The 22,945-nt window shown below is 37.3% G+C and overlaps 1 protein-coding gene across 1 annotated transcript; it reads left to right on the top strand.

Moving 5' to 3' along the window:
* Positions 1 to 4,788: 4,788 nt before the first annotated feature.
* LOC131794609 (transmembrane 9 superfamily member 2) lies at positions 4,789 to 22,699 on the top strand. The gene is made up of 21 exons (XM_066168633.1): positions 4,789 to 5,039; positions 7,385 to 7,452; positions 8,155 to 8,212; positions 11,245 to 11,283; positions 11,498 to 11,625; positions 11,894 to 12,026; positions 12,703 to 12,830; positions 13,447 to 13,564; positions 14,562 to 14,647; positions 15,179 to 15,420; positions 15,864 to 15,925; positions 16,315 to 16,372; positions 16,688 to 16,745; positions 17,172 to 17,273; positions 17,372 to 17,429; positions 18,284 to 18,337; positions 18,899 to 18,996; positions 19,482 to 19,593; positions 20,448 to 20,619; positions 21,207 to 21,277; positions 22,202 to 22,699. Exons 1-21 carry the CDS (start codon positions 4,902 to 4,904, stop codon positions 22,262 to 22,264), a joined length of 2,046 nt encoding a protein of 681 aa, XP_066024730.1. The 5' UTR covers positions 4,789 to 4,901; the 3' UTR covers positions 22,265 to 22,699.
* Positions 22,700 to 22,945: the final 246 nt, after the last annotated feature.

Raw genomic sequence — 22,945 nt, 5'->3', positions numbered from 1 at the left:
TGAAGTGAAATGGATCCGGGACTTGTGAGGAGGTGGTCGAAGTGAGAGCCGAACGCGGTTTGCGTCTGTAAAGGGGGGGAGGGCTATCTGTAATAATCTACCACCGGAAAATATTCCCAAGCTACTCCAAAACGATTAAAGAATAAACCGGTATTATCGCAGTTTAGTAAGTTTGCCGAAGATTCTAAATACCTCCGAGATCCGCCACAAACGAGTGCATAGTTTATTCGTAATAATTATTTGGGTCTCTCTCCCCATCCCTCATCACCCATAAAATATTTGGTCTCTAAAGTGTATTTAGTGTTTTCAGGCGAACTTAATAATAAAGAAGTATATGTCAAGCGCTCTTTCATTTAACTGACTATGTTTTGTTTATTCATTTTGAGAGATGAAAAATATGTTAATGACAGCCTTCCTTCAAATAACTTTTTCCAGGTATAAATCCCATGTTTAGTTAAAATGTCTTGAAGTATTAAACAGATAATTTGTATTAATTCTAACGAACGCTGAATTAAAGCGATACTCGATGCTTTTTTCAAAAATTCAAATGCCGGAGTTGAAGACATCTTGACTGTACGTACAGATGGCTTCGATTGTGTTGTATGCTTGTGATTGACAGCTACATATGACTTCAAATTTTCCGTTTTAGAATCGGAAAATATCAGAGCCACAGTAGTTTTAACGCTCAGTTCTCATGGCTGAAAACGTTAGCGACATTCTCAACCGGTCTCTCTATGGAACCTCTCTGAATGTTAAAGATTTTCGTCCGGCACTTGTCGCTAATTGTGTCTTCGACAGCTATTTGTCCTATACAACCATCATTTTGAACATCGTTACCATCCATGCGATAAGGAAAACCGCGTCGTTGCCAAAACCTTTGAGAACATTATTACTGAGCCTGGCTGCCTCCGATGTTGGTGTTGGTTTGTTGGCACAGCCGCTCTACATTTCTTCTTTGGTCTGCTCGTTAAAACGAAAACGTATCGACTGCATTTCCGACGGAGGATTGTGGGCCGTTATTATTTTCTTTTGTGCATCCTCGCTCTTTAGTGTTGTAACCATAAGTTTGGACAGGTTCTTAGCTGTTCATCTTCATCTCAGATATCAAGAGTTTGTGACTCACAAGCGCGTCATTGCAGCGGTGATATCAATATGGCTGTTAAGCGCAATTATTTCTTCTAGTGTCTTTTGGGATCCATTGGGTGACAGCTTAAAAGTCATTCAGTTCGTGATTATGACTGTTTGCCTCATTGTGGTAGTAATTGTCTACTGGAGGATTTATATAGTCTTAAAGCGACACAAAAACCAGATTCGAGGCCTTCAAATCCAAGAAGTACAACAGGGAGTTCAAAATGGCGACTTATCAAACTTTTTGAAGCTTCGAAAGTCAGCGCTTGGAACATTTTATATATGTATTGTGTTCTTGATTTGTTATTTGCCTTTCTGTATTCTCTCTTTTTTTCCCCTGGCCCTTCCTTTAAGTCCAATCTCTTTATACGAAGCTTGGCTCTATACAATGACTTTGGTTTTCCTCAACTCGTCTTTGAACCCTGTTATAAACTGCTGGAAGATGAGACCCATTCGTCGCACCCTCATGGACATAATGCGAGGCATCGTCAATCGGTTCAGAGAATAGCATTTGTTAAGAGGAATTGTTGTTGTAAATATAAGCTTCTAGAAAAGTCCAGACTGCTTAGTCATAGTGATATGCGTACCTAGAGCTTCCTAAAATATTTCATCAAGTCACGTAATTATTACGTAATACTGTTAAAATAGTTCGTTTGTAAGCTTCTGGAATGTTCAATACCACTTGCTGAATGTATGTAAGGACCCGGTTATGTAGTATAAGTTGTTGTTGTTGTCAGGAGTAACAGACTGTTTAGAAAGCTATACCGTGAGAGAGAACTACAGTGGAAGATTGTTAATTTCAAGAAACGTTAGAGGAAACTGAGTTCTACTCAGTGGCGAGCTAAGATATAGACTGTAGTGGGCTTAAGTAAGTTTATGGAGCATAAGTACTGTACTGCCTTTAAGAGTTGCTCCTTTTTAAGAATATCACTCGTTGTGTAATAAAGTAGTTGAGCTTGTAGGATTATAGTGTTTTTCTATCGGTTAGATTAAATCATAACACATTGGTTGGGCTCGTTTCTACTGCCAATTCACAATCCATGGGATAAGAGCCTCGGCCATCGTTAAATTAAACTTGATCTGTCGAAAGTGCTTAAGGAAACCTGAGGGAGGATAAACTTTTAAAGTTAGAAAAAATATACATTGAGGTACTATAGAGTCAAGCATAGGAAAGAATCAGTTGCTAGTTTCAAGCGCATTTTGTACCAGAAATTTATAAAGGACCAGAAAGCTTTCTCCCTATTTGAAATATTATTTCAAGGTTATGTCATCAGTTAATATAAGTATATGGCATGTGAATTAAATAAAAAACCGATTTTTAGATCGCTTTATAGTGTAACAAGGACATGAGTTAAGTATAACCCTCTTTGAATAAAGCCTTAACTTACTTGCGATCACATAGACTTCCAGAATTCAGTTGTGCAGTTTCTGACATAAAGAATAATATTAAGTCGACTAGACTTGATGGTTGTCCATTCGACTAAATAATTATCAACTTTGTCAACAATAACACAGGCACTTGCTAACTTAGGCAATACAGAAGGTTATACATTTCATGCTCATTACACAACTTACAAGGAGCTCTACACCTTTCACTCAGACGGTTAGTCCGTTTTGAATTTTTTAGCCTTAATTTTTACCATTTTTAATTGTACCCTGCGCCAATCACCGCCGTTATCGGCTATCCTTTTTTTAACATATTGGAACTTTTTTTAGTGTTTATCTACCACAAAAGACAAATACTTATTCTAAAAGAGACCTCAAATTACATAACGTTGCTTCTTAATAACTCCAGTCGGCGGAAGACCAGTTGGCTATGTACAAAGAATGACGTCAGACTCCAACCTCGCTCCCAGGAGGAGGCTGGCTGGAGTAAGGCTACAGACATCCGGATTACGAATTACGTGCTCAGACCCACTTTAGTTCTCTTTGCCATTATAAGAAAAATTAGAGATGTATAAAGTTAACGCTCTTATGGAAATTCTGACAAAAGTCAGTTGTCACCAATCGATCGACAAGGAACGCCCAGATTCCTCACATCTCCCTGTACAGATCTATCACAGGGCAAAGAAAAATTTATTTTAAGAGTGTCAAACTTTGGAATTCCTTAGGCCTTTCAGCCTAGTGGAGAAGGATATTGACAGAATTCAAACGCTACTTAAAGAAACAATTTATTTTAACCTTTTCACAGATCATTTAATTTCTTATTTCACATTAATTTTCGATCAAATCTCCTGATGAGTGAGCAATCACGAAACAGGCTTGTAGGGATGAAAGTATAGTCTCTTTGTTTTTTTTTTTCCCCTATCGCAACATATATCGCGCTCTACTTCTCTGATCGAGCATTGTAAAACGGAAAAATCAATACACAGACTTCCTATATATCTGTATACATGTATGTATACACATTCATACTAGTATATCAGTCTGTATTTTTAAGGCGCCATTTCCAAGTTATTAGTTCTTGCGATTTTATTTCCGTTGTTTTGCCCCCAAATTCTAAGTACTCGTAGATTGAAGTCTGATATAATGGGCATAAGTAAACTCATAGTTCAGAAACTATACCAGAAAACCTTAACAACAACATCAGTGGCCTAAAGAGTTAAAAGAAAACAAAAATAAAAAGGCAAACAAACAAACAAACAATAAATCCGAAAGTAAATAGTAAGGCGGACGATGGAACACGCCTAAATAAACGAAATGTTATCATGTCAAACGAAGTATTAAACGATTTAATTTTCAAGATTTAATTAACAATTCTCCGTTGAAGACGAAGGTAGGGATTATCGATTCGACAATGCATGGGAAGCTTAACTAAAGAGAGACTTTATTGAGATGCGGACGGTAGCCAGAAGTTTAGAGTTATTCTATGTGGCCCAGATCTTAAGTCTCTGCTGTTTGGATTAAAACGTTTATCGAAGGCTTTTAAGTTAAATGGTTGATGTCCAAGCGCGTCAGAAGAAGTTTTATCCATCTTCCAGTCGCTGTTTGTCTCAAGTCTTAAAGTAATTAACGGTCTTTACTTGAAGACCATTTTGGACTGAAGATAATTAGTGCTTCAGTATTAGTGTTAAATATTGCGCTAGGTGATTGAATCCAGGCGTAATGCAGTCCTCGACCCACTAGAATGAGTGCATCTTCATCTGTATAACTCAATAATAGTTTCATCGTTGCAAACATGAAAGATGAGAAAATTTGTACGCAGATGCGTGCCTACTTTCTTTTTCTCCTCGGGGCTGCATTGCGCCTGAAGGATTTCCGGGTAAAATGATTTATCGGAATTGTTTGATATTTACAAAGCTGATCTCATTTGTTATGTAAAGTAATATCGATGAGAAAGAAGAAGCCTTCAATTTGGCTAACTTTCAGACTCTTAATCCCATTGTAAATGGTTTGAAAACAGACAGGAATAACAATCAAGAAATTTGAAAACAAAGTAAATTAATGAGTCCGTAGCAACTTCAATGATTAAACGGGAACAAATGACTTTTCGAGCACATGTTCCATAGCTCGGACAAGTTTGCGAGAGTCTGCAGAAAAGAGGGCTCGGAAGCGCTGACGAGGCTTGGAACTAGCATTGTTTGAGACGCCATTTTAGGATTTATGACATGACCATCCACATGCGCAGATATTCGATTTTCTTTACTGCGCAAAAAGGCTGCTTTTTAAATTTTGCACACACTGTAGCAATTTGGAAGAGTCTATCCGTGGACTGACGCTTTTTTAACGGGATATTGTGTATTTGGAGGAACAGAATAGTCTTTTCGAAGCACATGGAGCACTACAGCTCGCTTGGGTTGATTTGGTTGGTTTTATGTACATGGATTTCTTGTGCTGCGGCATTTTATCTACCCGGTCTGGCGCCGATTTCGTATTGCGTGACGGAAAAATCAACAAATCCTGCTTGTTTGGTAAGGTTCGGGGGAGTTAACTTTATATATTTAGCAATTCTGCTGTCTTATGTAACGCTCAGAACACTTTGGAGAATCTGATATAGATTAAATCAACGAATTTTGAGCCAAGGTAGTTAGAATTTTGTTTGTTGCTGGTTGTGGTCAATGATGATCAATATCGCTTCGACTTCTTTCAACAACGCTACTGAAATGTTGAGGCTTTGCGCATATTCTTAGATAGTGAAACAAACTAAATGTTATTAGGTAATGGTTGTTTAATTTATTGCAATCACACTTGGTTTTAGTTATATATCGGACCCAAGCTTAATATTATTTTGTCTTATATATTTGTAATGTCTTTATTCACCCGTACATTAACAATTCGATTCGTTGAAACTTGTAGCTATGGAATTTTACCATCAACAAGTTCTGAAGTATTGTTAGGTTGTTCCCTCTTAAATGTTTCGCAGTAGTTCGCGTGTGAAAATTTGTGGTCATTACCGATTACATTATAATCTAGCTATTTCAAGTTAACGAAAGAAATGTCTATTTTTAGACATTTTGGCATCAACTTCGCCACGAGCAAGATTATTTTTTGTTTTTTCGATCCCATTCAGTTTTGTATAGGTAATCACATGAGGCCAAGTACTATTAAGGATTAATTACACGAGAGTTTTCAAAATTTTCCAAAATTGCCCGAGTCGCGAAGCGACGAGGGCAATTTGGAAAATTTTGAAAACTCAAGTGCAATTAATCCTTAATAGTACGAGGTCTCATGGGATTACTTGTTTATCAATAAAGGGCAAAATTTATACGAAGGAAAATCACGCGCGCAGTCTATTTTTATCTGGGAAGCAACGGATTAGCAATGCAACGGATTAGCCAATCATTAACAGGTAATCATGCCCTCTCTTGATTACTAAAAATGCCCTCTATTAAGAAAAAAATGCCCTCTCTCTCAACCAATCAGCGCTCAGTAATTTTGCCCTTTATTGATAATATATGTAATCACATTATTTCGAGTGCAATTTGGAATAAATAAGCACAAGTAAATTTTTTTAAAGACCAACAAAATTGCACGAGCTCGTAGGGCAAGTTCAATTTGTGGTCTTTGAAAAAATTAACAAGTGCTTGTTTATTCCAAATTGCACGAGAAAATTCATGTGATTACGCGTTAATAATATGCATGGGAAAATATGAGATCGCTTATCAAAATTAAGCATAAGCAAAGCGTGCACATCAAGTGCAAAAATAATTTATTCAAACCATGCATTCAGTCAAAACAACCATGTACGATCAAAACAATAACATGCAATGATATCTTCACATTTTTAAGGTGCAATAAGTTCAAAGTCCAGCTAAACAGTTCAAGGAATTGTTCAGTCTGTGTCCGAATCACTTTCGATGAAATGGAATCATTGTTTTTAAGGGTTAACCATGTTTGTTTCTAATTTTAGCGTTGGATCACTTGAGCAAAGTGTTAAGCTGGGTTGACTCGTAATTTTGATTTCCTTGGCAGTTCCCTTCTCTAAACACCACTTTTTCCAAACTGACAACCAAAAAGCAGTGCTTTTTCAGTGTTTTCATTGTTTGAGCTGTTTTTCAGCTGCAGTGGCAAAAGAAAACCTACTTAAAACACTGGCCATTGTTTTGCTTGCAAATTTTCAAATTTTCAAATTTTGTTGCGACATCCAAGGCTCACATTTGATTGGCTGTCTGTGAGTTTCTTTGATTATTGACCAATTAGAATGTCTGATTTGTTACTTTCTTTGCACTGAATTAACCCTCTTCTGCACTGAATTAACTCTCTTCCACACTGAATTACCTGAAAACTGCATCTATCTTAACCAATCAGAACTGAGTAATTTTTCCATGTATATTATTAAAGTGCAAAGTGTGAACATCTGTTTCATCAATTTTACATTTCATGCAAGAATAAAATTGTATTTGCCTGACTACCAGCAAGATATGCTAAGAATGAGATGTTTCAACAAATTTAGATTAAAGCTGTTAATTGAAAAGTTATGTGAAAGTTTTCTCTAAGTAAACAAACAAATCTAATGGGTTTTTTTCTTGTATTTCAATTTTACATAGTCTCTTCAAATCTTCAATCTAGTGATTCCTGCAATTTATGAATACTGGTAGATTAGTATTACCATTATAATATGAATGGGAAGATGTATTTGACTTATACCTTGGGTGTGAATTTGTCTAGAATCATGGGATTTCTTACCTTGGTGTCTAACATATGTGTTACCATTGTTGGAAACAAAGAAGAATGAAAATCAATCTTGACCTTAATGCTCAGTTTTGGTAAATTTGTTCTAAACACATCTGTTTTTTTTTTTGTTATTTTTTTCTAGTCCAAAATTGATTTGTTTGTGAATAGTCTGAATTCTGTGGAATCAGTGATTCCCTACGAGTATGCAAGGTTTGTAACTTTTGCTATCAATATTATTATTATTTTAATACACTCAGTAAATGGTTTGAACCTGGGGGTTATAATTGACTGTGTAGTCGTATTATCCAGTTAAGAGTAGTCCTGAATAGAACTGTTGTCGATTAGGATGAGTGATATTTTGACAACCTGTGAACAAGTTATGATCAGAGTCAATAGTAGTTGTTATTTGTAGGACTACTCTTACTGAGACAAACAGACAACACAGTCAAAACTTTTCAATTCTGTTTCCTCCTTTAATGCTGCTGATCTTGAATCCTTTCCCTCCCAGATCTCATCAGCAATTCACCCTACTATCTGTTATACACATCTTATGATTTTAGTCTGGAGAATTTGGTATTGGAACAATTTATAATTCTGTAGTTGATTCTAATTCTTCTCATTACTTGTTATCATCACAATTATTCTCATCACTTGTCTGCTTGATATTGTATTGATATTGTGAAGAGAAATTCTATCTTGGTCACTTATGGGAGTTTAAGAGTTGAGAAAAATGGTAGTGAACCTGACAAGAGGAAAACAAAGTGGATATTTAAAAATTGTTTTGACTTTAAATTCATGTTATGCAACAACAAAGTAAGGTTAGATATTTGTTATTAGCAAGTACAAGTCCATGGTGATGGGTAAAAGTCTGCATTATTTCTATCAACTCACATGTTCAACTTATTTGTACAGGTTTGATTTCTGTGTACCGCCCACAGACAAGACATCACCAACAGAAAACCTTGGACAGGTTTGTAAATAGGCATACATATTGAATATGTTTTATATAGATGGTGTTATTAGCTCTCTAATTTGCCCTATATTTATTTGCCATATGGTGACTTAAAAGGTCATAAGAGCTGAAATAAAGATTGTCAGAAGGAAAAGGCACATGTGTAATGATATCATGAATAATACTACTGACATAGTATACTGGTCAATGACAAGATATCCTGCTATAGGCAAAATGCTCAACGAAATGTTTTGGCATTGTTTTTCTTTCTCCCATACTAATATTCAAAAGTAGAAAGATAATTTTTTAACTTGAAAATGAAATGAAGTGAAATTTTGAATCCCTATGAGGAATTGAACCCCAAAGAGACTCTACATGTGCTCTTCCCTGAGTCCAATGCTCCTAACAAGACAAAAATACTTCTTGAAATGTTTTAAGTTCAAGACATAGTTTTCAGTTGAGTGAGGAGCAACAGAAATTTGGTGACCACAGTTGATTTTAAAATTGCATTGTAATGGCAACTGTTTCCATTTCCAGTGACAATGCTTTGTTTGACCTCCTTTGGTGGGCTTTTGTGTATGACAATTGGTGATATATGGCTCTTTAAAGGGCATGTAAACCCAAAAAACGTTCATTTTCTTTTCACATAGATGTTTAGTAAATATATCAAGTACACCAAAGGTACCATTCGTTTATTCTCAAAAGTCCATTTTCACTTTGTAAAAGCTCTTCCAAATTCGAAACATTCGCCATCTTGAATAGCGCCATCTTTCCTGTGACGTCACAGGTGGACCCTTCAAAGTCTCGTTTTATAATCGCGTGAGGCATGAAGGAGTCTTTTCTACAGCCGTTGTTTGCTGGTCTCGTCATGATTTTTTTACTTACAGTTTACTTCAATATAATCAATATTTTCGTAATGGTGAAGCGTTGTGCCGTCCAGTTTTGTACTGATTCAAACAAAACTGGGCATACAATGCAAATATTTCTAAATGATGCAAATTTGAAGCGACAATTTGTGAAATTTGTTCAAGTGAAAATAGCCGATTTCGTCGAGCCATTTGAACGTTCTGTAGTTTGTAGCAGTCATTTTTCTTCCTGGTGCTGTACCGACGATTCAGGCCTCACCAGAAGCAAATTATTCGGAAGACGAAAAAACAACCCATACAGTCGGCAGACGACGAGGATTCGGAAGTGGCTGACCAAACTGAGAAAGAAGTTGAGCTCTTCAAAAGTTAGAGGTCAACAGAGAAAGTACAAAATTGATTTACATGAGAACGTTTCGTTAATTAAACAACAATAGCTTTATTGGTTCTCTAAAAACATCTTTTTTCTCATCTAATGAAAGATTATGGGGAAGCCAGTTGTTTGGGAGCCAGCGCTGAGCCCGTAAAAGACACTGACATGTCTGAACCTTTGCCTGAATTCGAAACACGTATCGAATAAAGAGAATTCGTTGATATCAGTGTGTAATAACCTGATCTGGAATTTTGTCGGTTCTATACAAAGAATTCTATACAGGATCCCATAATCAACCCTTATGTTCTATAAGAAAATCCATGCCAGCCCCACTTAGTGCTTCCTTTGAGAAACCCTGCAGAGAAACAGCAGAAGAATTTGTGTCGCGGTTTTCACAGCAGTGAAAATACATTCAAAGATCAGTAGGACAATATTCATCATTTTGAGTACAACTTAAAAGATCCTGATTTCAGCTTGCAAAACTATCTTTTCAATATTTCAAATCGAAGCAAACACAAACAGGGTTGGATAATTATGAAGGCCACACAAGGAAATGTACATGATACAACTTGTTTATCGATGGAAATGCTTCTGAGATGAAGGATATTGTTTACCGCACAAGACAGCACAGCGACCCTAAAGTGTTTGCCGAGATATCCCCAACACCAATGAACAAGCTATCTGTAGGCAATTTAGCGAAATTTCCTGCCAGGAAAGAAGCGAAAAACAACCAGCTCTAGTACTGTATTATTAAATCAATGGCAGAAACAACTCAAGTAAATCGATCTCAAAATGTAACAAAACAGATGAAACAGAAAATATTTAGCTCAGTCGTTTCCGGTGTGATTATCTGTGCTTTGCTGCTGCCTGTAAGCGTACTTGGCCGTCTCCAGCACCCAGAAATCGAGGCAAATTGACTGAAAACCTGGATGCTCAGTGATACAACTTATCTGGGTTTCAGGCCATTTTTTGTCACAATTGCCCGATTTCTGTACAACAAACACTTTCATGAGTTGTCGGCATTGGTTGACAAGTTCCACACTCGCACCTTTGATAATTTTATATAAAACACTCTCAGAAGCTCAAGTTTAAAAAAATTCTGTTGCATTCCTTTAGATTGTACCCTTGCTTTATTGCATTTTCATGTTAAATACAAATAGATCACAAAGTAAATTAAATACCGGTCTGAGTTTCCGAGACGGTCGCATCGCTGTCGACATGTTCTGTACTGTCTTCGTGCGGATCGCTTCGGTGAACCCTATGCGGCTCATATTGTTAAGGACGTGGCCCAGACTCTCCTGAAGATTCTGGATTATCCCCAGTGCTGTCATGTACTAAGCTTAAGGCATTCGAGTCGCTATCTTCTGAAAAAACATCTTCCGAACTATTGCTACTTACACAAACTCCCACACCAGTTATAGTGGGGAATATGTGTTGCGCAATATTTTGGTTCCACCGCTTACGTCACGACTTCTTGCTATTGTTTTTACCGGAAATGGAATTTCAGTTGAAAATGCCGATTTTCTCCTAAAATAAGTCGAATTGGACAAAACTAATTTCAAATTCGTTTTCTACGCCACTTTTTACATAGTATAAGAAAAACATGTATTTTTGGGTTTACATGCCCTTTAAGAGGCGGTCACCATTGGAAACAAGGAAGGTTGCCCTTGACAACTTAATTTTACAGTCAATTCCCCGTCACCAAGCTTTTTCCATACCTCACTCAACTGGTAATTTTTGTACTGTATATCTCATTTTACACAGCTTCATGCTTCATTCTTGAGCTTACAGCAGTGTTTCCTTTTTTTTTACAGGTTGTTGTTGGAGAGAGGATAAGATCCTCCCTTTACAATGTAAGTAACAGCTTTTATTTACGGTCTTGTTTAGATGACTTCATGTTTATCTGGGCAATACACCAGTTAATATCTAGGTATATTTGCTAGCTTTCTTCTGGTGTGTTGTAGTCAACGTTTCTGTGTTGTAATTGGTGTATTTTACATTCAATTTACATTTCCATAGTTTAGCAATCTTTGTTTATTTTTTTTTATTTGTTCCTATGTTTGACAGATTACATTCAAGAAGGATGTAACATGTCAACAACTTTGTGCCAAAGAATACAAATCTGGCAATGCAGAGGATGGGAAGAAGCTGGAATTTTTAAGAAGTGGAATTGCTCTTAACTATCAAAATCATTGGTTAGTGTGGCTGCAGTCTCAACTTCCTATTTATTGAATGACAGTGTCTTGTAAGATTTTCAGTATTCGATAAATGAATTTTTAATTGTTTGTCTCACAATGTAAGAGTCAGGCCAGTCAATGATATTGATCATGATGTTGTTTACGTTGTTGTGCTATAAAGGCCAGCAAATCAGGTACTTATATTCTATAGAGATGTTCTTTGTGTCATCTTAAACTTACTGTTTTCTTGAGCTGACTCTGCTATACATCTTTCTAATCTTTGTAGGATTATTGACAACATGCCTGTGACTTGGTGTTATGAGTTCGCAGGTGAATACAGAAAGTACTGTTCCACAGGATTTCCTATCGGCTGTCATGTGACAGAGGATGGACAAGCACGTGATGCCTGTGTGACAAGTGTAAGTATTCACAGATTTCTCAATTAGTAAACTACTGGGACTGGTTGTTTAAAGGTGGGTAATGCTATCCACTAGAGAAATCTCTCTCTGGTGGGTAGCACAGTACATTTTGTTAAGACTTACAGCCACTGGATAGAGATTTACATGTTGGATAGCAATTTACAGCGACTGCATTGAATAGCATTATCCCTCCATTGAATAACCAAGGCCCAACCTAGGCCAGAAGTTTTCAATTGAGGGATGAAAACTGAAATTGAAGTCATCATTACAACCAAACAGAACAAAGGGGAAAATGATTGAAAATATAAGTTCATGAAAAGTCACATTAAGACACAGGCAAACTTGTTGGGGTGAAGGGGACAACGACCAAGTCATGATTGGTTTTAGTTTTGCATCTGATTGGTTGAAAGGATGGCACAGAGTCTTTTTGACCAATCAGTGAGCAAACTGAAGGGAACCAGAACTAAAGAATTTCAGGTTTATCCTTGACAAATCCTCCAAAGTTTGCTCTACTTCCCACGTGTGGCATTGCAGCTCAGTTGGTATTCAAGCCCATTTAGTCTTTACCAGGCTCAAGTTGAAAGCCTGGATGTTTTTTGTTTTACCTGTAATTTCATCATTTGTAATTTAATTGTGAGAATTATTTTGTCGCTTGTTTTATGTTTTCTTGTTTCAGGCTAAGTTCAATGAGCGTGGGATGTACTATGTCTTTAATCATGTCGATATCGAGATCAAGTACTATGATGGGTCAGGGGAAGACTGGGAAGGAGCTCGTCTGACATCTGCAGAGGTCAAACCAAAAAGGTATGAACTGCACAAACGGCAGTGTCAGGGAGAGTCACAGTGGTCTTTTGGTCCATGTGCTGAGCTGGACTCTTGAGTTAAGAGGTCTGGGTCTGGGTCTGGGATCTGTGATCTGCCCTGTTCATTGTGTACTGTTGGTCTGTGAGACACTGAACTCCCTTAGTGCTACCCCCACTATGTTCTGGGAAACCTGTCAAAATGCTGGACAAGAATAACCAGCAATTGATTGGCACTACATGCCACAGAAATTGGGATATGCTCTTACTGGAGGAGTCACTTGATGAGAGTGCATACTTTATTTGTTCTTTTTTTTTTTTTTTTTTTGCACCATAGTGCCTGAATGTTTTATATATGTCATCAACTTGAAGCAATCTTGTAGTAGTAAAAGTTGTAAATTTTAAGCTGGTAAGTGTAGTATTGATGGATTTGTTTTTGTCTTGACATGAGTTTGGGACAAAGAAAAGTCCTGAGTTCCTTTAGGAAACCCAATGTCATACACCTGTATACTGTACTTGCCGGTTTTACTCTTTGAGGTTTGATTCCTCTCAAGGAGTCAGATGCATGAAAAGACAAAAAAATCATATATCCTTACACTGCAATCTTGTTAATTCTACAGTATCAAGCACGAGAAAGGCAAGGATCTGAAATGTGATGGTGATTTACCAGCCATGGGTTTTCCAGCTGAGATAAAAAGTGATGTTTACATTGCTTACACATACTCTGTTCGATTCCTGGTGAGTTTGAGCATTTAATATCTTAAACATAGTCTTTCCCAAAATCTCAGTAGTGATTCTCCCTGCTCTCTAACATACATTTCTTATAGTTTTAGCTCTGAGAATTTGGAGGTGAATCATATGATAATTATCCTTTAGTAAACATTTTTGTTTGTTCTCATCATGTTATGCTGGATAATGATTGCATTGAAATAAGAAGATGAAATCACTCCTTGGTAGTGACCAAGACAAATTTCTCCCTATAATATTAAATCAATACAGTATGATGCAGACAAGTGGTGAGAGTAAACTTTAAGAGAAATATCAGTCACAGGATTATTATTTGATCTAATGCAAAATATTTAGATCTAACATATAATAATTATGTGGAAGACATTAGGGAGAATTACTAATGAGATCTTGGTGTTGAAAGGGTTAAAATCTTGGTATACATCTTGGGAAACTGAACTTTTAAAATTCTTTTATGTCAATTCTGGAAAGTCAAAGATTAAGAATGGGGGCCAGAGATAGCAATTGAGTCAATAGAACATTATTGCAGAAAGAATGCACAGGAAAGCATGAAATGTTGTTCTCTAAGTAAAACCAACTTTTCAAACAATTTTACAGGTATTATGCGAACCATGAAAAATGCTAAAAACGTCCAAGGATACCTTTTGGAAAGTCATGCTTCTAATTTTTTAAGGTCCTGAAAGGATACAAATGAACCTTTCCAATGTGACGGCATTGAAGCATACTTCTGTAACAAATATATTTACTACACAAGAGTTCAAAACTTTTTTTTGTTGATCAGAAGCCTTTTCTAAACTGGGTTCATGTCTACGTGAGATATGCAAAGTCCTTTCTTCACCCTCCCCTCTCCAAGGTTATTGTGGTACTTCTCTTTCTACTTGGCCTTTATGAAATCAAGCATTTCACTCTGGTTAAGGAGGACTCAGGGTCATTGTACTTGCAATGGTATCTTTTTGTACTGAAGTGGAAATTTTATTTTATTTTGCAGCCAGAGACTGATCCCAATCAGAAATGGGCATCCCGTTGGGACTACATTCTTGATTCAATGCCACACACAAAAATCCAGTGGTTTAGGTAAGATATACTCCACATGTATTAACATACTGGGGTACTGTGGCAAGTAGATGAGCAGAGTTGTTTATCTGCAATGGTGCACAAAAGTGAATAATAGTCAGTTACACTGTAGATGCAGTTGTTAGCTATGAGTTGATAAAAGCAGGGTTTCAATATCTTTTTCTATAATCTGTTGCCGATGGTGTGATGTGTGGCTGTATTAAAAAGTAAAATGCAAACGTCAAAATAAAAATCAAACAATATCCCCTTGTAGATAAGCTTCTTTCCTTCCATCATCTCTCTACTTCATAATGTATCGACAGTACAAGATGACTCATCTTCATAGTCTCTCTTCAGAGTGAAAGGCCTAATCTGCATGTATGTACAGTTGTCAGCAGATTATGTCATAGAGAGTCTTTGATTCAACTCAGAGGCTTGTGTAAGTTCTACTGGTAGGAATGCAAAGATGTAATGTTTATTCTACAACCCTCTTGATGGTATTGATCCATTCTAATATGTGATCTTATTGGTGTTGTGATGTTTTGTCCTCAGCATCATGAATTCATCGGTCATTGTGCTCTTTTTGTCGGGAATGGTGGCCTTGATTATGCGGCGAACTCTGCGCAAGGACATTGCTCCCTACAATCAGATGGAGTCAGTGGTATGCTGTCAGAAAACGTTTCGCTGGAAGTTGGTTCATGGAGATGTCTTCCGCCCTCCAAAGAATGGAATGTTATTGTCTGTCATGTTGGGTTGTGGAACTCAGACATTGATTACAGTGTTTTTCACATTAGGTGAGTGTGAAAGGGTAATGTGAGATTGACTATGTATTTTTGTATGGCCTAAAAAGAATTGTATGCATTCCATTTGCATTACTGGGGCTAAATCTGGTTTCTCTTGCATGAGGAGACTAGGAGTACATCCCTGTATTTTTTTCTCCCTCTGGATGAGATTCCAGTTCATAGCAGGTTACCCTGGCAGGTTGCCAGTACCCACCCTGAGTGGGGAGAGGTATGGTAAGAGGAAGATGACCTGTCTAAGAATGTAACATTCTAATCTTGACCTTTCACCAACGACTTTTCCCTACCCTTTTTTGAGTTTGTTTCACTGTATTTTTTCTCATGTCAGGAATCAGTTTAATTTGTTTTCCTCAACTACATGTATGTATTAACTCTATATTTAATTTTTTAACTAAGGTGTTGTCTCATTGATTAAATCTTCTTTTGCTTCTCTTCAGTGTTTGCTTGTTTTGGATTCCTTTCACCTGCGAACCGTGGAGCTTTGGTGACTTGTTCATTGGTGAGTTGCTGCCTGACATTCTTGGGAAAAAAAGCAGAAATCTTCAAAATTAAATGAACATGTATGGCCCTAGTATAATAAAATAACGTCTTTTAAAAATCTTTTCCTAATCAGCAACCATTTCCTTATTGTTGTGTTAGATCTTTGTAAGGTAATTGCCTAAATAATAATCACTTTTCTAAATGCAATGATCAGTGAATTTTTTGGCCTAATCCTCCAACAGGGGTTATTGAGCACAGGTCATGTAGTTCTCCATGTACATGTAACCTTCAGTTTGGTAAATTTAGAAGAGTTGTTTGGAAAAAGTGTGGAAAACGTTGTGAGTTTTGTTCACCAAAATGTTTAAGAACCCAGCCAAAGAAGTAAAATGAAAATTTTTTTTTTTGCAGGTGCTGTTTGTTTGTCTTGGTTCACCTGCTGGTTATGTTTCTGCAAGAATTTACAAAAGTGAGTGCCATCGATAACAAGCATTTGGCAGTATTTTCAAGGGAGAACGTTACATTACATGGAAAACATTTTCGTTTTTATGTGTTTTTCTCAGCAAAGTAGATTCTGTTCTTTTGTGAAAGGTGTTTGCTTGTTCTCAATTTTTTTTTAGCTATAATTATATAAAGAAATTTCTTTGGTCAGTATACAGTGAAACTGTTATGTAGCCTTTCTATGCGTACCCAATCATCCATCAGTGTCCCTGGTCTTCTGGGTGGCATTTTCCATTGAGCATAATTCTGATGGTGCTTTGTACCCATTTTTTTTCCTGTTTAGTGGTTGGCGGAGACTTGTGGAAGGCCAATACCTTGTTATCGGCCTTCCTTTTTCCTGGGTGAGTATTCAGTGATGCAAACATGTACACTGTAGTATACAGCTGGAAATAATGAAGTTAGGTGAAGCAGCTGAATACCTCTTGTAAGGGGTATTCATGCAAAGATCTTTTAAGGAGGATTTAAAATCCTTAGCTTGCAATGTATACCGCCAAAAATACTCAGTTTTTCTTAGCTACTTAAAGTAAGTCTAATGCCATATTGTGTGAAATTTTGTGTCACAGTAGATATGCATCTAAAAAGAATGGATTATTATCATTGTCATCATTATTATCGTCATCATCATCATTATAATTTCTATGATCTTTGTCATTCTCTGTATCATTATCTTTGTGGTCTTCATGACTGTTAGTGTAATTGTCATTTTCAATATTGTTGCTATAACCATCACCCTTGTCAAATGTAATAACTTTTTTCTTTAATTCCAGATTGATATTTGGAATTTTCTTCCTTTTGAATTGTGTTCTGTGGTCAGAGGGTTCATCAGCAGCTGTTCCGTTTATCACTTTATTCACCCTGTTGGCCATGTTGTAAGTCTAAACCTGAATCATTAGCAGCCTGTGACTCAGCACATTTTATGAAACATGCGTGGAATGTTAATTTTCCTTTTTCCTTTCTTGCTTGATAGGTTTGGCATTTCAGCTCCACTTACATTCCTGGGGGTTTACCTCGGATTCAAGAAAAAGGTAATTACTGTACATGTATAAACCGCTGATAATTAAGGTACAAGTCAATCTAAAGTCAGCCTATTAACGAGAAAACCTATATCACCAACACATATCCTGGTTTCCATAGCATAAACCCTAGACACCCTCACATTGTTATTCATATTCTCCCAACTGTCCTCTATACATTTCTTAAGGTGCTGACAAGGAGAATCTTGTTCAACAATCAAAAGCTTCTTTACCTGGTGATCATTTGCTTTATTCTCATGACCTTCATGTTATGTTCAAGGCTGATATTGTAAGGAGAAATTAGATGCTTGTCACTCTTAGGAGTTGAATGGTAAAGCAATTAGGAGTATTGTTTCAGGTTCCTTCAATAAAGTATTAATACCCATTTATGCACTTAAGTGGAGAGAAACACTCTGAGAGTAAAGTTTCTTGCCCTTAAAGGCATTTAAAAGACCCTGCCTTGGCTCGATCCCAGACCTGATGACATCAAGAACTGTTCTAACTTTGCTACTTTTAAGAGACAACTTGCATGGAAAATAAGAATATTCTAAAATCTATTAGTTTTGCTAAAGCTTCCTGCAGTATTTCCAACAAATCCTTAGATTGAAATATTTTTTAATATTGAAAGGTCAGTCCTTTGGACCTTTCACACCTTTCCACATATACTTGAGTTTACCAATATGTCACTGGTGTTGTCCGTAAGCGTCAAAGTTTCACATTGTAATGTAGAACGGGGCTGATTAGGTGTTCAATTTTTGCCTCTAGCCAATTGAACAACCTGTTCGAACCAATTAGATCCCCTGTCTGATTCTAGACCAGGTCAGTACAATTATGGACTCTGAATAATGTTTATTTTTTACCTCCAGCCAATTGAGCAACCAGTTCGAACCAATCAAATTCCTCGTCAGATTCCATACCAGGTAAGTACAATTATGGACTCTGAAGAATACAGTGTACCTCAAGTTAGAGGTTTACAATCCAGGTGGTTCCATACCTCAGTTCTGATTCACACACTACCTTTGCCTTAACCATTTTATATTAGACAATGATTCATTTAGAACTTGAATTAGGATAACGAGTGAATGTCTATTTTAGCGAAGCTTTCAACTGAGTGCCGAAAGTAATTCGGGATTTTGCTGTACCTCGCCCCGAGACTGGTTCAAAAAACTCGCGCCACTCTATCAACCAATCAAATCCAGAACTAAAAGGAATCACAACTTGGTAACCCGTGCTTTCCCGCGCTTTAGGCTTGAGTTTTTATTGGCTCTTCTTACTTCTGCTTGGTAACCCACGTTTTCCCGCGCTTTAGACTTGAGTTTTTATTGGCTCTTATTACTTCATTCCTTCTGATTGGCCGTTGCGATTACGGTGGTTTTGCCGTTACGTCACTCAATCGGAAAGCTCTTTAGTGCTCTACGTGGAATAGATTTGTATCAAAATCATCAAGATGTTGTCTCAAAATAAATATTGTTATCTTGCAGAGAATTTACACTAGAGCAGCGCTAGGAATCATAATGGGAGGTGTTCTTCCGTTTGGGTGTATTTATATCCAGTTGTTTTTTATCTTAAACAGTATTTGGTAAGTCTCTTTAATGTATGAATGATGGAGATTTTTTACTTAAATCCATTTTAAATCGTTCGATTTTTCTCCTTTTTTTTTGTTTGCGTGTAACTTGTTACTGGGCTTTAACGTTTTTTAAACTCGTAAACCAGACTACCTTGCTGACAAGCAATTAATATATTTATAGGGGTATCAGGCGATTTTGTATGATGCAAACCGGACTTGAATCCAAATCTCTTTCTCTAAATTCTGCCATACGTATATTTTGTCTTGCAAAAAGTTATTTTCTTCCCTATTGTAAGGAAAGGTCTTAATCATTTAATTTGAACACGTAATAATAAAGACAGCCTCCTTAAATTCCACTTTTATTGTATAAACTTCTTGAAAAACTTCACTGATCTATTTTATTTGGATTTTCGGGTTACCCAATAAAACAGCAGCTCGATGCTTCATTTTATGTTTGAACTGTATGAGTGATTTTTGCTTTTTTCTGCATCAACCAGGTCGCATCAGATTTACTACATGTTTGGTTTCTTGTTTGTGGTTTGTTTAATTCTACTGTTGACCGTGTCCGAGACCACCATACTGTTGTGTTATTTCCATCTTCGTGCTGAGGTGAGGAAATTCATGAGGTTAAATTCCAACCAAAACTAGTCTTTCTATGGCTGTTTTCTTCATAGTTAAGGGAGGGAGCGCGAAGCGATCGCGCGTGAACGAGCGCGAAATTATCCCACCCTTAAGGGTTCACGTAGGTAACTCCCCAGCGGCTTCTCTTGCACCCAAGCGTTGGACGATGATCGAAGGGAAATAGAGGTCTGTGAACAGACCACACCACAATTTGACTTTATGGTACGCTACATTATACACCTTAACAATTTGCTCTCGTACATTCTAGATACCCTTTTATTTCTATTTGTTATATTTTGACTATAAACACGCTTTTTCGTTCGTGGCAATTTTGAAGCTGAAAAAATTCCTGCTACGGTTGAAGGCGAAGCTGTGGCTTTCACTTCTAGATATAGCTTCTCTATGTATTAGGGTTACATTCGTGTTATGTATCCTTTGAAGCTAGAAGCGGTTCCCATGTACAGTAAAAGAACTGGTTTTCCTTGGTGCAAGTGGAACGAAAGTCCACGAAACTTCACCTCTCGCCAGTATGCGTTTGTAAATTGCTCTGTCTCGCGGGTGCCAATCCCAAACATTTACATCTCGCCGGTACGCGCATGCGGTGTGCTTCGTATCTTATGTTCAAAACGAAACTTCATCCATCGTCTGTAGTGCTCGGAACTCAAAACTTGTCGATGTAGTTCTTAAATACGATCTCGTTACGCGAAAATCAGATTCTGTAAAGGGACTCACGGCCGTAACTAGATCCTTTCCCAATATTTGTGTATTTTTAGTGTAAAGGTATTGAAGCGTGTCCCGAACAACAATGTTTCGCTTATTTTCAACGCTTTACTCAATTGCAGGATTATCATTGGTGGTGGCGTTCCTTCCTGACTGGCGGATGTACTGCAGTGTATTTCTTTCTGTACTCGATTCATTTCTTTGTCACCAAACTGAACATCACAGGAACAACCTCTACCTTCCTGTACTTCGGCTACACACTGATCATGGTGTTGATCTTCTTCCTTTTCACTGGTAAGTACGTTATGGATCTTTGCCATTGTGATTGGTATTCTGTGCCGTTGAGATTGGTAACTTGTTCCAGGCTCCCGCGTGGCCGAAACTGAGGAAACTAGAGTTGCTCTCCACTGCGCCTCGTGCAACTCTTGCGCTTTGCACGTGCATCCATAGATTCTAAACAAATGGATCAACAACCCTTACGCTTCTTTCGAGATCTCCAAACTTCCCGCATGCATCCATAAATTCTAAACAAATAGATTCCATGTAGCAGTGCGTCCGTTCAGTATTAGATCACAAAGGACGTTAAGATGTGGTATGAACAAAACGTGGCACACAGGGCGCAGCCAAGTGTGTCAATGATTTGCCAAACGCATTTTGACCTTATCTGTGATCCATCGCTTAACGAGGCAACATAGAATTTATTTCATATATATATGGTATAAAGCACCATATCGTCGATGGTGACGTCATCTACGTGTTTGTCCTCTAACAGATCAAAAGTATGAACCAGTGAAAACGTTTTTGTTAGTCATATGAATCACGATACATGCACTTGTTTATACCTTTCATTTAAATCTAAAATCGCTTCTTCCTTTTCCTAGGTACTGTGGGATTTTTCGCCTGTTTCTTCTTTGTGAGAAAAATCTACAGCATCGTCGAGGTAGACGACAAGGTAGAAAACCAATGGAAACTTTGCTATTTATGTATCGACAAAAGTATATTGGAAATTTTTTAACCTAAGCCAGCCACAAAAAGAAACTATTGGCGAAGGTTGGGCTGGGAAAAGTAACTTTTACGATCTTGGTGGTTCCGTTTAGTTGTAATTCAGTAGTCGTGGTATCAACTTAAGTTGAAATTGTTACCTTCTTGTTCTTTTGTGTAGAAAAAAGTAACGAGCTCACAACACGAACCAAATAATTATGTAAATAACGATGTATCACATTGATTAATTTCTTGGGGTTATTTGTCTGCCTGGCAATATGACACATTAGTTGAGCGCGCAGCACGCGCGCAGCGGAGCCACAGTACTAAGTAAAAATGGTAGCAACCCATCAAGTTAAATTTCAGCTGGTAATTGTAATAATTTTGGTCGCTCATTCGTGAAGAGTACTCAAGGAAAGATAACTCATCGTTCAGACTATTTTAACTCGTTTACAACCTCCGTGAGACACGGACACGAGACGAAGTTGTTGGAGCTGTAGTTATCAGAGCTGTAGTTATCAGTTTGCTTGAACCACACTTGCCAAGAATTTTGCTGAAAGAAAATTTCTTATCCATGATATCCATGGCTGCCCATGTTCTCATATTCATTTCTCAATCCGTAGTTCATATATTTGATTTTTGCTTATTCATAGTCATGTGTTACTAGTACTTCTCACCCTCATTAGAAGTGAACCTACTAGAATTTCATTTCCCTGACAGTTCACCAGCACTCATTCATACCCCTAGATAGAAAAGTGCTGAGGGAGTAAAGTTTCTTGCCCAAGAACACAGCGTGGAGAGCCTAGCACTCGATCATACCTGTATCACTCTAGGACCAATCAATTAGTTTTTTAATGATTGATTGGTGATTTACCTTCTCCTTCTTCATTCTCAGGGTCTGGATGGAGAACTGGATGGAGAACTGGATGAAGAACCTGACTCTCAGATAAAGCCTTGAACATGACATCCACTTGTTAAATGGAAAAATAAATTGGCGTATGTTATGAGTAATTCACCTTTTGGGCTTTAGATTTCACGTGATTTCACGTAGTGTCACGGGACTTTTGTTGTAAACAAACCTCGAAAGTTCGGACGTGGAGCCGAGCTTGCAGCACATGAGTTCAAACTTCGGCAGAAGAAAGTGAGGAAGCCTTGATTCCCAGAGATAAAACCGATTTCAACTCTATGAATGTGTATGATTGCAGTTGTTTAGTAAGTGTATATCTAAACATAATGGTTACGACAAAGAGATGTGCTTATGGCACCTGCAAAAACGCACTTATTTAAGTGGGCTTAAATAAGTTTATTTACGATTAGCATTGTACTGCATTTAGGAGTCTCTCCTAATTAAGAACATTACCCGCTGTTTAATAAAGTAGTTGAGTTCGTGGGATTTAATGTTTTTGTGTCGGTTAGATTACACCGTAACACGTAAACAACAGAGAGTCAGACAGATTTTGTTATTGTCTGCCTTTAGTTAACAACATGGTGTAATAATTTTGCATGTAACAACTATTGAACATCCTCAACTTCAATCAATAAATTATTTTCCAAAAAAGTTGAAGTAAACAATGGAGAGTCAGACAAATGTTGTTATTGTCTACCTTGACCCTTTAACTACCAGGAGTGATTAACCTGC

The sequence above is a fragment of the Pocillopora verrucosa genome, chromosome 6, assembly GCF_036669915.1.
Source record: "Pocillopora verrucosa isolate sample1 chromosome 6, ASM3666991v2, whole genome shotgun sequence".
NCBI lineage: Eukaryota > Metazoa > Cnidaria > Anthozoa > Scleractinia > Pocilloporidae > Pocillopora > Pocillopora verrucosa.
This window is presented reverse-complemented; position numbering and strand designations above follow the sequence as displayed.